Consider the following 16,128-nt stretch of genomic DNA (forward strand, 5'->3'; position numbering starts at 1 on the left):
GCTCTATGATTTAATGTGATCACGGTTGATCTGGTAATCCTGAAATTCACTTTGCTGCCTTTCCCCATACTCTTTGATTATGTTACTGGTTAAATATACTGCTGAATTTACCCAACAACCAAGGCTCAATAGCTATTTGCAGGAAAGAATTCACTACCCTCAGAAGAAATTCCTTCTCATCTATGTCTTAAATGGATGACACTTTATTCTGAGACTACACTCAATGATCCTCAATATTCTCAAGGGGAAACAACCTCTCCACATCTACCTTGTCAAACTCTGTAATATTCTCATATGCTTCAATAAAATCTCATTATTCTAAACTCCAATGAGTATATGCAAAACATATTCATAAGAAAATCTCACTGTATCATGGAACTACCTGATGCACCTTCACCTGGACTGCGTGCAATATTACTATGTATTTCCTGAGGTAAAACAACCAAAATTGATCACAATATTCCAGGTGTGGTCTAGCCTTATATAGCTTCAGAAATAATATATTTATACTGGACTCACACTGAAATAAAAGGCAACATTCATTTTTCTTCATTATTATCCAGTGAAACTTTTAAAACATTCATTCTTGGGATGCAAGCATCATTGACTGGGCCAGCATTTATCGGTCTTCCCTAGTAGCCCTTAAGAAGGTTGTCATGAGCTGAATTCTTGATGTGCTACAGTTCATGAGCTGTAGGTGGACTTCATGATGCCACTAGGGAGGGAATTCCAGGATTTAGAAGGGCAAGACTTAGACAGCTAATGGTAGGGTCCTTCGTAGTGTTCTCAATCAGAGACCTAGGACTGCAAGTACATAGTTCTTTGCAAGTTGCATCACAGATAGACAGCGTGGTTAAGAAGATACTTAGCATACTTGCCTTCACTGCTGAAAACATAAGAGTTACAGGAGTTGGGATGTCATGTTGAGGTTGTACAGGATGTTGGTGAGTCCACTTTTGAGTACTGTGTAGAGTTGCGGTCATTTGGAAGGATATCATTAAATTGGAGAGGACTTAGAAAAGATTTACCAGGATATTGTCAGGATTGGAGGGTTTGAGTTTAAGGATTAGGCTGGGATCTTTTTCACTGGAATGTAGGTGTTGAAGGTTGTCCTTCTAGAGCTTTATAAAATCATAAGGTGAATAGCAATGGTCTTTTCCCTAAGGTCGGGAGTTCAAAATTAGGGGGCATATTTTTAAGGCAAAAGGAGAAAAATTTAAGAAAAGGACCTGAAGGGTAACATTTTCCATGTAGAGGGTGGTTGGTATATGGAATGAACTGCCAGAGGAAGTTTTAGATGAAAGTACAGTTACAACATTTAAAAGACATTTGGATGGGTACATGAATAGGAAAGGTTTAGACAGATAGAGGTCAAACGCAAGCAAGTGGGACTAGTTTAGTTTGGAAAACTTGGTCAGCATTTACGAAGAGTCTGTTTCCTTGGTGTATGACTTTATGACTCTATAACAGAGAAGGAAAGGTGACATATTTTCAAGTTATGATGGTGTGTGGCTTGGGGTGAACCTGAAGGTGGTGTTCCCATGTACTAGCTACCAATGAGAGATCGTCCCCCCACAATTCTCATTGATTCCAGTTTTACTCAAGCTCCTTGATATTACATTCAGTCAAATATAACCTTGACGTCAAGGGCTGTCATTCTGACCTCACTTCTGGAATCCAGTTTTTCTTTCCCATGTTTGAACCACTGCTATAATGAGGTCAGAAACTGATTGACCCCAGCAGAACCAAACTGGGCATCAGTGAACAGGTCACAGTGTGACTGTCCAGTACCTCTACAGAAACACGTCAAATGCTTCCTTTTGCGGTTGACAAAATACGATTCCTCCATCTTTCCACAGAACCCATTCTCAACCCTCGCAATTAACCCTTATGTCCTTGTGTACTGTTATCTGTGCTTGAATCTGCCCCTTACTAGTATTTTAAACAATTGTTTTTTAAGTGTGGGTTAAAATTTATTTTCCACAATCTAATTTGGCTCAGAGGCCCTGTCAAAGATCAAACTGGGTGTCACAGAGCAGGTTATTGCTGAGCAGGTGCTACCAGATTGCACTGTTTATGACACCTTCCATCACTTTACCGAGTGTAGACTGATGGGGCAGTAATTGATTGGGCTAGCTTTGTCCTGCCTTTTGTGTACAGGACATACCTGGGCAATTTTCCACACTGTCGGGTATATGCCATTGTAGATGGTACATACTGCTGTTACTTAGCGTTAGTAGCAATGTGGAAAATTTTCCCGGTGTAAATTAGCTTTTTGAAATTCAAGTAAGAGGACCCAACTCTATCTGAGTGGCAGTTTTCTGCACTTTCCCCATCTCAATTATATTTAGCTCCTCTGTTTTCTTCTACCAAAGTGCATAATCCCTCATTTTCCCACAAAATATTTCACATGCCAAACTTTTGCCTGCTCACTTAACCTTATATCCTTATATAGACTGCATCATCCTCACCACTCGCCTTCCACAATTTTTGTGTCATTTCACAAATATGGCAATAGTACATTTACTTCTCTCATCCAAGTCACTGATATATGTTGTAACTATGTGTAATTGAAGGTTCATTCTTTCTGCAGAAAGTACTATGTGCCAAACCCAATCCTTGACAGGTTATATTAATGAAGTAGTTACTGATTGCATACAGCACTATTTGTTTTCAATATATTTGGTTGCTTCTTTGTTTCAATTCAATACAAAGCCTTATTTTACTTGTAATGCCATAAAGCAGACAAAACAAATATTTTGTGCTAATAAGTGCATTTCATATATTCCAACATTTAAATATGGATTAAATTTGTTTTCTTTCTTAGTCCCAAATAGCTCGATTTACAGACATTACTAACAACAGGAAACATTCTTTTAATTACAGGGAATTATGTTAAATGCAGGAAGTGAGATATTCAAAAATGACGCTTTGTATTTCTAGAACATTGATCTACAACGCGATAGCTTCAAGATAAAAAGCATTCAAAAGGCTTCCTTAATTATGAGTAGATAGGGCACGTACCAGTATCCTCAGAAACCTTAAGTGTAGCCTGAAGAAAATTTAAGATATCGGCATTTCCTGAGAGCTTGTAGTAATGAAGTGCATCATGACCCAGTGCATCTACGAACTTCAAGTTAGCACCCCTCTTGACTAACATTTCGACAGTATTTCCATTACCTTGCTCACAGGCCAACATTACAGCAGTCCTAGAACAGGAGAAAGAAACAAGAATATTGTGAATCACTCATCATAAAATCACAACACAGCTTTAATGATTATCATGCAATTTAAAAACACTTGCTATGCATTTCATAATTTACTGTATTACAATGTATTGTTCTTAAGACACCAGAATGAACTACTGTGAGCCATACTTATAATACCGAATTGGAGGTGGTATCAGTGATCACAAGATAAATCTGGAGATAATTATTAAAGCCAACTATAAGCTGTATCAACAAGAAAACTGAAAGGCAAAGCCATAGAAATAAGTTATTTTTCAATAATTCTAACTTGATCCAATGAAGAATTAAAGTGTACTCTGTTGCTTATTGCAAAATATTTCTTCAAAGGAAAAATAGCTATATGACCCAGTTTTAACAGGATTTATGGCTGTTTTTATGCCTGAGCTCATGTAAAATTTGGCTTACAAATGTGAAAATGCTTTGAGATAAATAACTTTGCTTCAGGAAACAGCTATGCTTTAAATTGGTTTCATTTTGTAACTTAGGTAGTAAAAGACATAATTGTGTTTTTTATTGTTACATTGAACTTTGTTTGAGGCACTAACAATTATTGTGGAACCATACAATATTCTTTCAGCAAAGAATACTGGTTGGCTTTGGAATTTTGGAGAACACTAAGATGCACCAGTTGGGATATTTGAGATGATATTAAATAGTTATGGGTGATATTTTACTCTGTACGGAAACAAGTCTGAGATGTTAATGATTTAGGTGATATTGAGGCATTCAGTGACTGCCTGGCAAAACCCCTTGCATGACCCAATGAACAGTTCACCATCCATTTTACAAACTTACTTTGACATTTAGTAATGCTGACAGAAATCCAGCTTTCATTTTTTAATGGCGATTTTGGTTGAAGGACGATGAAGAGTTTCTAATATGATGCACCTGTAGTTTGGACAGGATATGGGAGCAAATTTCCCCAATAGATCTGACCATTGTATTAATAAACAGAGACAGCTAAGAAAGGTTGCAACAGAAGGGAGGAGACTGAAGGCTAGTTATTGCACTAATTGAAGAGCAACATCTTTTATTTTCTTCCCCTATCTTTTCCAAGAGTACAAAAGATGCAAAGTTCTGCTTCTGTAAGTAACAAATAAGTACTAAATCAATATGATCACTACAGCAAATAGGAATGTAAAAGTGAGAAAGTTTTACTGCAGCTGGTCAGGACATTGGTAAGACCATCAGTGGAGTACAAATTCAGTTTTTACCTCCTGACTTGAGAAAGGAAATAATTGCATTAGAAGCAATTCAAAGAAGGCTCACTTGACTGATTCATAGAATCCCCACAGTGTGTAAGCCCCTAATAGCTGGGATGAAGGGCTTGTCTTTTCATAGAATCATACAATTCCCACAGTGTGGAAGTAGGCCATTTGGCCCATTGAATCCACATCAACATTTTAACAGCATCCCATCCAGAGTCATCCCCCTACCCTATCCTTGTAACACTGCATTTCCCATGGCTAACCCACTTAGCTTGCACACCCCTGGATTCTATGGACAATTTAGCATGGCAATCCACTTACCCTGTACATCTTTGGAGAATGGGAGGAAACTAGAGAAAGAAATCCATGCAACCATGGGGAGACTGTGCAAACTCCACACCGACTGTCACCTGAGGCTGGAATTGAACCTGGCTCCCCTGCCACTGTGCTAACACTGAGTCACTGTGTTGCTTTAAGAAAGCTTAGGCCTTTACACACTGGAGTTTAGAAGGACGAGAGGTGCTCATGTTGAAACATACAAAATCCTGGACACACCTGACAGGATAAATATCAGGAAGATTTTATTGTTGGTGGGTAGTTTAGAAACAGGAGTCAGTCAGAGTTCAGAAATAAGAAATCGCCCTTTTAAAAGCAAGATGAAGATTTGTTTTCTCTCAGAGGGTCATTGGTCTTTTGGAATTGGCTGGTTCTTTGAATTTATCCAGAGCCAAACTAGATTTTTAATAGGCAGAGATTTGAGGATTATGGGGAAGTAGACCGGAAAGTGGACAACTCGACGTTCTTAAGTTTAAGAGCTTTTGGGCTGAAAACAAGTATTTGGCAGGAAAAAGAGACATTTTTTCTTAAGAGGATTATTCAGCACTGCAAAAATTGTGAAAATTTCTCAAATGAAAATGATACAATACTGACAATAGTTGTAAGTATGCTTAGAAAGGAGTTAGAAAATATGATAAATGTGATAATGGCTGGGTTTGCCAGATGTCTTTACTCCTATAGGGTTATAGCTAATTTCTGTCTAAATAGCCAGCATCAAAAAGTTATTTTTGCAAGGACAACCCAGTGACACACTTCTTTGGTGCACGCAGAAGATTAACATATTTGTGGTACTCTCATGTTTCCAATATCCAGAAAGAAAAGACCTACTAATATATCTGATGAAGAGCCATTGGACGCAAAACATTAACTCTGCTCTCTTCTCACAGATGCTTCCAGACCTGCAGTTTCACCAACAATTTCTGTTGTTTTTCTTTCAGACCGACTAATACACATTGGGCTTCTTAAGTGTCTCTTGGAAACCAACAGATGTGTAGCAACAGAAGCCTCTGACTATCCAGTTATCCATCCTCTCAGATGAGGTTAAGAAAAGGTTCCACCAATCGTTAAACTGCAGTTTATTTCCTTTTTCTTCCCAAACATATTTATGCTCCACAACTCAGGGCAATCTATAAAGTTCCTTCAAGCTGAAAATCATCTCTCTGTCTCTGTCTCTCTTTCGCTGTCTCTCTGTCTCTCGCTGTCTCTGTCTCTGTCTCTCGCTATCTCTGTCTCTCGCTCTCGCTGTCTCTGTCTCTCGCTGTCTGTCTCTTGCTCTCGCTATCTCTGTCTCTCGTTCTCGCTGTCTCTGTTTCCGTCTCTCGCTCGCTCTGTCTCTCGCTGTCTCTGTCTCAGTCTCGCTCTGTCTCTCGCTGTCTCTGTCTCAGTCTCAGTCTCTCGCTTGCTCTGTCTCTTGCTATCTCTGTCTCTCGCTCTCGCTGTCTCTCGCTCTGTCTCTTGCTGTCTCTGTCTCTCGCTGTCTCTCATCCTTGATTTCTGTTTCCAGTTTGTTTCTTTTCTCAATTTGCGTGAAGGAAGTTCTGTGTCTAATAAAAACAAATTAGTCATATTACAGCTATCAGTAAATATTCAGCCTCTGGGTGACTGTAACCTCTACACCCACCCAGTGCAGTAGCCTTCATAGGCAATAGTAATGTTATGAATTATAAGTTCTTTCTGAATATTGTAGAGTTTGTCTGCAGCTCTTTTGTGCAACAATATCCCAGTGGTACTACATGAGAGCAGTGAAAGCCTCATTGAAGCCTATGTGGCAATATGTAACCCCAAACTGCATGGAACTTGAGCCAACAGTTCTGTCGGTTTATTCCTTATCTTTTGGCTGTGAATATTGGGCAGTTTTTAAAAATCTATCTAGATATTTAGCTCTAAATCAAAAAATTAAGCTTCGTTAATCTGCATAACTTGACATAATAAACAAATACAAACCTTGTTGAAGCTTTTTGTCTGCATACATCAAGATAGTTCTCAAGAATATCAATAAATGGGAAAAATCTACAATTGTACGGAGAGAGAGAAAAAAGTACTCTTCTGTTGACAAGTGGACTCTGATCGGTCAAGGGCTTGCCCTGGGGAATACTGCATTTTATGATAATTGACAGTTAACTGCCAGACTATGTTTAAATTTCAAAACAATTCAGGTTAACTCTGATTAGGCAGGATAATGTCGTGAAATGAAACAGAAAACTTGCTTGGTTTGAGATCCAAATCAATGTGTGGCAGTTAATTGTTAATTATCATTAACTGCTGCATTTTTTATGGTAGCGAATTTACCAGAGTCTACTTGCCAACCAGCTAGCACTTGCTTCTGATACAAATGATTTGCCCATTTACGGATATTCTTGCAAAATGCGTGCGAGACAGAAATCTTCACAAAGATTTGTCTTTTTGCAGTAATAATAAATTGTTTACCATCAAATTACTTTGAATATAAAGTAATAAAAATAATTTTATAGATGGCCTGCAATTCTCCAACAAGGCAATGCACTTATCTGAACACTGAAGACAAGAAGGTTGCATAACTCCAATCTACTAAATCTTTGCAAATAGACTGGAACGGTCCAGAAATAAAATACCTAACCGAAAGCATCAGATTTATTTCATTTATAAATTATAATTGTAAATTTAATTGTAACTTTACAAGGACGCCAAACAAAGCTTAATTCAGTATGATCATCTGTTCGTATAAACAATTACAGAATATAACAGATTAATAATGGCTCTATGACTGAATTGGTCATTTTCTTTGCATGACCACCTCTTTATTCATCAGTAAGTCCTGCTCAATTCGAACTCAAAGTTAATATTTCAAAAGGTATCCTTGTGGCTGAATAGATGCTTGCTGTTGGAGGATAACAATGCATAGTTGGCTCAAAATGCAGGAGAATGTAATATCTCTGATATGTATGCACATCTTGTTTAACCTCAGAACTTCAACGTTTCAAATGCCTCCTGGGAACAAGCTGATTTTTTTCAAACTACAAAGACTGGGCAGCATTAAAAGGAGCAGCCTGCAATTCCAGGAGAAAAGATGATGTCTTTAACCAAAGTGATCTCGCAAAACAAATCCAATAAATATATTACACTAGGAGGAAATGTACATTTACTAGCGCGAATGAGAACTTTCCTTTTGCCAAAATGTTGCATTCTCAATACACCTTTAACCAGCTTTTTAACTATCCATCTTCCAATTTACAGACTTGTTGAATTATACTTAATGTCATGATTACAATTAATTTGCAAGCTGTACTTTTCCAGCTCCATTTTGTTTACATTTATTTATAAATGCTTGCGTGCAAATACACTGAAGCTAAAATTCTCTCTTTCAAGCCTCCCTTCACTTTGCAACTACTTTCTTGATTAGGAAAAAAATCACCAAACAGCCTGTTACAGAAATTAGATATTGATGTTGAGAGTGTTAGACTGCTAAATAGCAGGTTTCCTTCTCTAGTGGATATTAATGAATCAGATGGGTTTTATGACAATCCATTACTAATACAATATTCTTTCTTCCAGCTTAATTAATTGAATGTAAATTTCCCAGTTTCTTTGAACATAAGTAACATTAGATTACTAGCCTTGTAACATAAACCACAACATTATCATATCCTAGCCTGCCCTTAAAAATAAAAGCTGTGCTATTCACTTTAATTACTCCCTGAGGAAAGACATTTTTCCTGAGTTTCTTATTGGATTTACTAATTACAATTTTCACTTATGGCACTCAGATCTGACTGCACATATTCAAAATTATATAGCTGCTGAGAAGACACTTATAAAATCAAGAAAACTTCTGACCTGTATCAATTTGCTGGTGACAGGCATTGCACCTCTGGACATTATGGAGAAATTGCCTGTGCCATTAAAACATCAGGGAACCTGATTTAAACACTGGCACTGCAACTAGGCAGGACTACCTCAAATGGTGCAGTATGATAAAAATGCACTGAATGAATCTCACAGACTTAACAGAACAAAATTTCATTACTGCTGCAAGTGTACCATTTTAAAAAATAGTTGACACACAGGCTTACAGTTTAACTCATTTTTCAAGATCTAAATTCCCCAAACTTCATAACCACATTTTATCACTGAACTAAGGTATTTAGGGCTTATAAGTGCCACATATATTTACAACTTGTCAATGGAAGACTCAGTTGGTTCTGAAGCAGTGTTGCTCAATCCTTCTTAATTTAGGTATTTAACTCGAAAAGGAATTTTTCTCTCAGATTCAATGCTGGGATAAAATGATGAAAACTAAAAGCAGCACAGTTGCTGAGGTAAAGCAATATTCCACCAGAGGTCAATTTTGCATGTAAACTGAAGTAAAATATTATACAACAATACTTAAATTTCCTTGCAGCATTATAACATTCAAATAAAATTCTGTATAAAAAAGTCCAGCTATTTTTCCAGCTCCATTCATCCTTTACCTGTGGTGGCTGTTCAGATTACATATTCATTATTTCTTAACAATGCATGCTAATTGAATCTTATGGTCTAAACTTCAACTCAGTAAATCTTGACTAATTATTGTTCATGCTCAGAAGCTACTCATCAAGTATTTTAACAGTAAGTTCCCGCTTTTCCCTTTTATGCAGGAACATGTTTTATCAAAATAGCAAATTGCTTCTAAATTGACCTTTTTCCTCTCCCCTCGCAATTCTGGCTATGTTACTCAATGTGTATTTTGGTTCTCTACCCTGTTGTAATATAATACTCAATTACCTACTAATTCATTTGTTTGGAAACAAGGTGAGGATGCATTTTTAAACAGCTGCCTTGACATTTGAAGTTGCATTTTACAGGTTTATTTGGAAACACTAGCTTTTGGATCGCTGCTCCTTCATCAGGTGACTATGAAGCAGGACAAAAGACATAGAATTTAAAGCAAAAGATTACAGTTTCATGCAACTGAAGTGACATATTAAACAAACCTACATTGTTGTTAAGTCTTCCATCTTTTAGAATGGGTTGCAGGTTTCGGTTCATTAATATGTAAATGTCAGGAGTTCTTTTAAGTCACATTTTCAAGATAACTTAAGGTTTTAAAGAAAAAGGTGACATCTCAGCTCAGACAACACCTTAAAGGTGTGAGGTTAGAGTCTGTCTATATCCCGATCTTGAGTCAGACTCAATTCAGTACCCTCACTGTCTCATTGCATTGATTTGCTGCTTGCTTTGTGAAAATTCAGTGATGCATGTTGCCAATTATTCTCCCAGACCATCATAAGTTGATCTACAGCATGAAAATTTTAGCAAGGCACACCCAACAAAATTATATCAGCTATCACAAAATGAATTTAATTTCTACAAATACAATTAAACTCATATCACTTCGAACACAATTGCCTCCAGTGGCAAACATATAATTTACTGTTTTCAGGGGAACAAGACAAAAAGTAAAGCAAAATTTTTACCGAAGGTTTCTGAAGCTAAATCTTCAAAACTGTGTAATAATTTAATAGAACAAAACCTTTGAAATAATGCACCATTACCTGCCGTTCTTGTCTCTTGCATCAATCTCTGCCCCTTGGTCAATCAGGTAATGACACACCTCAGCATGGTTGTTCTGTGCAGCCTGGATCAATGGCGTAAAACCTTCCTAGAATTCCAAATAAATGGACAGCTTCAGAAAAAATGAACTTCAGATATTGGCTCTATGTACAGGTAAGATCATTACACAGTTCAGGTTTTAACTTTACGTAAAATGGATTTTTGCTAGGTTGTGGCAAATTAACCAGGATATTCCCAGGTTCAATCACCAGTATTATGCTGAGTTGATGAATTTCTTAGTGATTTTTAGTGTCACGCTTAATGTTGTCTTGATGTTAAGACAGTGGCTCTCACCTGTTATTTGGTAAGCAGTTACTGCATCTATATATGCATTGCAGCTGAGAAAATTTGGAGTTGAGCACATCTGATAGAATTTGGTCCTAGCATTAATGTGGTGCATATGATGAATGGGTGTCACTTAATGTCTTTATGCCTTTGGTGGTGACTGGGAAGAGAATGGTAACTGGTCACTAGAATAAAAGAAATGCAAATAAACCGTATGGTCTATTGAGTCTGGTCTGCAATTCCGTCCTATCATAGTTGATCTTGGACTTGAGCTCCATTTATCTGCCCACTCCCCAAATCACCATGGAATCACAAAGTGTAGAAGAGACCCTTCAGCCCATCGACACCAAAAGCCTGTCCATTTCATCCTTAAACATATTCGTTGATGGAGCACATACTATTCCCACGGTAGAGAATTCTAAAGATTCACAACCATTTGAGGCAACTGCTTTGTCTAATCCTAAATAATAGGATCCCCTCTCATGTTTTAGATTCCCCTACCAGCCAAAATGATCTCTCAATGCCTGGCTTATTAAACTTCTTCTCATTGTTCGAAATTTCAGATCATGTAGATTTAATTTGCTCAGGCTCTCATCATTGGAGAAGCCACTTAAGCCCAATGTTCGATTTAGATTAGATTACTTACGTTGTGGAAACAGGCCCTTCGGCCCAACAAGTCCACACCGACCCTCCGAAGTGCAACCCACCCAGACCCATTCCCTTACATTTACCCCTTCACCTAACACTACGGGCAATTTAGCGTGGCCAATTCACCTAACGTGCACATTTTTGGACTGTGGGAGGAAACCGGAGCACCCGGAGGAAACCCACACAGACACGGGGAGAATGTGCAAACTCCACACAGACAGTCACCTGAGGCGGGAATTGAACCCAGGTTCAATGTGAAGCAACAGTGCTAACCACTGTGCCACCATGCTGCCCATAGTGAACCTTTGCTGAATGATCCCTAGTATAGGCACATTGTTCTTAAACGTGGAGACCAAAACTAAAACACTGTACAATTGTAACAATACTTCATTATTTCTGTGCCCTAACCCCTTCACAAGCATGCCAATGTGCCTTCCTATTGGCTTTCTCTACCTGCATGCTGACTTGCTGCAATCCTTGTACAAGCACACAAGTTTCTTTGGGCATCATTTACACATTTCACACAGTCTTTTAAAGCTTGCTGTTTTTCTATTTTATGACAAAAGTGAATAACCTCACTTCAATGCAATATAAACCATCTGCAAGCTTATTACCCAATTACTTCACCAGTCTATACCTCTGTTTAGCTCATGGCTATGTTAGCGTCAGTGCACATGAAGAATGAAACATCTAGTTCTGGAACACAGGTTTCCAACTATATATACAAAATTAAAGACTCAGACATTTATAAAACAGAAGGACACCATTTGGCCCATCATGTTCATACCAGTCCACAAAGATCCAACTACACTAATCTCACTGTCCATGGCAACACATGAACAGTTAAATACTGCTTAAATGTTGAGTGTTTCTGATTCAACCTCCCTTTCAGGCAGTTCCAGATTCCAACGCCCTCTGGCTGAAATAATTTCTTAACTCCCCTCTTAGCCTTCTGTCTCTTACCTCAAGTCTATACCTCCTGGCTACCGACCCTTCTACTGATGGGTAAAAGGGACTTCCTATGCATCCTATGCTCTTACTAACGTTATAACTCTTCATCACGTCCCATCTCAATCTGTGCTGCTCCAAGCAAAACATCCCCGGTCAATCCAATCTTTCTTCACAGCTCTCTCTTCAGCCCCAGCAGTATCCTAATAAATCTTCTGCTGACTGCCTCCAGTATAATCACATTCTTCCTGTAATGTGGTGACCAGAACTGCACATCGCAATCCAGCTCTGAGCATCTTACACAGATCCAGTATAACCCCTTTGCTCTTGTAACCAGAAATTAGACTTTCATTTTGTCTAACTTTTCCTGGATAATTAATTAGACAGCAGAAATCTGAGTTCTCAAATTTAACTGGATGCTTTTGGAGGATTCAAGACAGAGGAATATTGCTCACCAGAATCTTCAATTTTCCAGGTAACTGCCAATGAGTCTGCTACGTTAAGGATTTTGCAAAGTGCCACCTTGCATTTTCTATGATGCAAGAATGACCTTCTGAAAAACCAGGCCATTTTCTTTAATAATGCAGCCCAGTTCTGGTTAAATTTCAGTTGTGAACCTTCTTTGCCATTCACCATTAGGAATGAATATAAATCCAGAGTGAATTCTCTTCATCTCAAGTTTACATTGTTCTACATGCTCATGCCAAAACAGAGCTTTTAAATGTTTAAAAAAATTGATTTTTTTTTTGGACAATCAATCTTCTACATTAGATTAGTTGGCACAGCTATATGCCAAAGTAGTCTTGTAAGGCTTTTAGATCAATCTAATGAGTTCAGTTTGAGAAGCAAAAAGTTTCACTTGATTGAGAAAACATTCAAATTTAATATTTTAAAACTGACAGAAAATGCATGACATCTCATGTTTTCCACCATAAAAATAGAAGATTAATTGATCAAGAGATTCCAAAGCCATTCATTGTTCAAAAAGATTAATCATGCTTATACAAAATGTAGTTATTATATTTAGTGCAACAAATGGGCATTTAAAGATTGATTGTCAAAATATTGCCTTTCTTAAAATCCGCTGAAAAAATTTAAGTGGTGTGATGGACCAATTGCTTTTGCAATAAGATGTCAACATTTTATTCTGAGCCAATGGCCCCTATTAAAAACGAGGATCTGATGCCTGGCAAAGAAAAAAACACAACTGAGTTTCATTAAATTATTACGTTACAAAGTTGCCTGGAAGAAGACAGTAGAATATAGAGTGATAAGTTAATTGTTGGGGCAAGTATGTTCCAAGGGGCAATTTGCTGTTCAATTAGCTAACTTTGTCTGAGTTTGCAATAAGATGGAATGAAGGAAACACCTCTATTAGAAGAGTTTGATTAAAATTCTGCCTAAATATGTTAAAACTCATGTAATCTGTAAAAGACTCTACTAACAAGTGAGGCAAACCTCTTGTATATAACCAATTCTGGGCAGGAATGAGATGAGAAGAAAGAGTGGAATTATGATGATCAATATAGAGTCTAAGTAACTGTGTTCAAAATAGAATGTTTAAGATAGAGCATAGTTATTATAGCTCAGGTTCTTGACTTGCTGGCTACATTCCTTCAGTACATACCTAGGTCTTCAAATTCTAAATCAAAACTGAAAACATACCTGGTCTCCACTGAAATCATAACAGTGTCATCTGTAGCAGACTTTCAAGGATGATCCCTGATATGCAGGGATTGTCTTATGAGCAAACGCTAAACAGGTTGTGACTCTGCTCACTGGGTTTTAGAAGAATGAGAGGATGTAAGATTCTTAAGGGGCTTGAGAAGGTAAATGCTGAGAGATGTTTCCCCTCATGGGAGAGTCTGGCAGCACAGGGTATAATCTCAGAATAAAGGGGCATCAATTTAAGACTGAGATGAGGAGGAATCTCTCCTCTCAGTGGGTTGAGTGTCTTTGGAACTCCACAGAGACGTGTGTGTGTGTGTGTGTAGGTGTGTGGGGGGGGGGGGGGGGGGTGCTGGGGGGGCAGTGTCGTTTTGTCTATTTAAGGCTGAAAAATAGATAGATTGATCAGTAGAGGAATCAAAGGTTACAGGACAAATGCAGGGGAAGTGGACATGAGAAATGCCTTATCAGCCATGATTGTTTTGAAAAGCAGGACAGGTTCAATGGGCTGAATGGCCTACTCCTGTTCCTATTTATTGTGGTCTTATGATCAATCTGGGAAACATTGCCAGCAAGGTACATTTAGAGTTAATTTTACAATAAGGATACAGTGTTCTTAACTTTCTCTCCTGCTGTTAATGTATAGAAGTGAGGTACTTTCCAATTCGCAAATGACTCACAAAAGAATTAGCCAGATCATTATTTCTTATTCTGTAGCGAAGGGCTTGACTGCAATATAACTATGAACTGAGCAAAAGTGAGGACTGCAGATGCTGGAAACCAGATTTTAGATCAGAGTGGTGCTGGAAAAGCACAGCAGGTCAGGCAGCATCCGAGGAGCAGGAAAATTGACATTTCGGGCAAAAGCCCTTCATCAGGAATAGAGGCAGGAAGCCTCCAGGGTGGAGAGATTGGGGTGGGGGGGGGGGGGGGGCGGCATTGGGGAGAAGGTGCCAAAGACTTCAATAGGTGAATGGGGGTGGGGGTGGGGATGGAGATGAAAGGTCAGAGGGGAGGGTGGAGTGGATAGGTGGGAAGGGAGATTGGCAGGTAGGACAGGTCATGGGGACAGTGCTGAGCTGGAAGGTTGGAACTGGGGTGGGGTGGGGGAGGGGAAATTAGGAAACTGGTGAAGTCCACATTGATGCCCTGGGGTTGAAGTGTTCCGAGGCGGAAGATGAGACGTTCTTCCTCCAGGCGTCGGGTGGTGAGGGAGCGGCGGTGAAGGAGGCCCAGGACCTCCATGTCCTCAGCAGAGTGGGAGGGGGAATTGAAATGTTGGGCCACAGGGCAGTGGGGTTGATTGGTGCGGGTGTCCCGGAGATGTTCCCTAAAGTGCTCTGCTAGGAAGCGTCCAGTCTCCCCAATGTAGAGGAGACCGCATTGGGAGCAGCAGATACAATAAATGATATTGGTGGATGTGTAGGTGAAACTTTGATGGATGTGGAAGGCTCCTTTGGGGCCTTGGATGGTGGTGAGGGAGGAGGTGTGGGCGCAGGTTTTGCAATTCCTGCAGTGGCAGGGGAGTGTGCCAGGATGGGAGGGTGTTTGGTGGGGGGGGCGTGGACCTGACCAGGTAGTCACGGAGGGAACGGTCTTTGCGGAAGGTGGAAAGGGGTGGGGAGGGAAATATATCCCTGGTGGTGGGGTCCGTTTGGAGGTGGCAGAAATGTCGGCAGATGATGCGGTTTATGCAAAGGTTGGTAGAGTGGAAGGTGAGCACCTTCTGTCCTTGTTACAGTTGGAGGGGTGGGGTTTGAGAGCGGAGGTGCGGGATGTGGACGAGATGCGTTGGAGGGCATCTTCAACCACGTGAGAAGGGAAATTGCGATCTATAAAGAAGGAGGCCATCTGGTGTGTTCTGTGGTGGAACTGCTCCTCCTGGGAGCAGATATGGTGGAGACGGAGGAATTGGGAATACGGGATTGCATTTTTGCAGGAGGTAGGGTGGGAAGAGGTGTAATCCAGGTAACTGTGGGAGTCGGTGTGTTTGTAAAAAATGTATCTCCATTAATGATGACCGACTTGACACTGACAATTTTACAAACCCACCGGCTCCCACAAGCCTTCAAGCCAGCTCATCATTCAATAAGATCATGGCTGATCTGTCTGTGTTCCAAATTCCACATTTCCATCCATCCATCCATGGAGGCATGGAGTCTTATTTCCCTTTATCTCCATGCCTCCAACTTAAAAATATTCAGTGAGGCTCGCTC

General features: G+C 39.3%; 1 protein-coding gene across 6 annotated transcripts in view; it reads right to left on the reverse strand.

The window, feature by feature from the left end:
* rai14 (retinoic acid induced 14) overlaps positions 1-16,128 on the reverse strand; it is a 273,963-nt gene that overhangs the window by 53,812 nt on the left and 204,023 nt on the right. For all 6 annotated transcript variants that reach the window (XM_043681189.2, XM_043681270.2, XM_043681357.2 and 3 more), the window contains 2 exons: positions 10,306-10,412; positions 3,025-3,209 (listed from right to left, as the gene is read on the reverse strand). In XM_043681189.2, the coding sequence (XP_043537124.2) occupies positions 3,025-3,209; positions 10,306-10,412 (292 nt within the window). The remainder of the gene's footprint in view (positions 1-3,024; positions 3,210-10,305; positions 10,413-16,128) is intronic.

This window comes from Chiloscyllium plagiosum, unplaced genomic scaffold, assembly GCF_037043375.1.
Source record: "Chiloscyllium plagiosum isolate Xiang-an unplaced genomic scaffold, Cpla_swu_hap1 HiC_scaffold_1, whole genome shotgun sequence".
NCBI lineage: Eukaryota > Metazoa > Chordata > Chondrichthyes > Orectolobiformes > Hemiscylliidae > Chiloscyllium > Chiloscyllium plagiosum.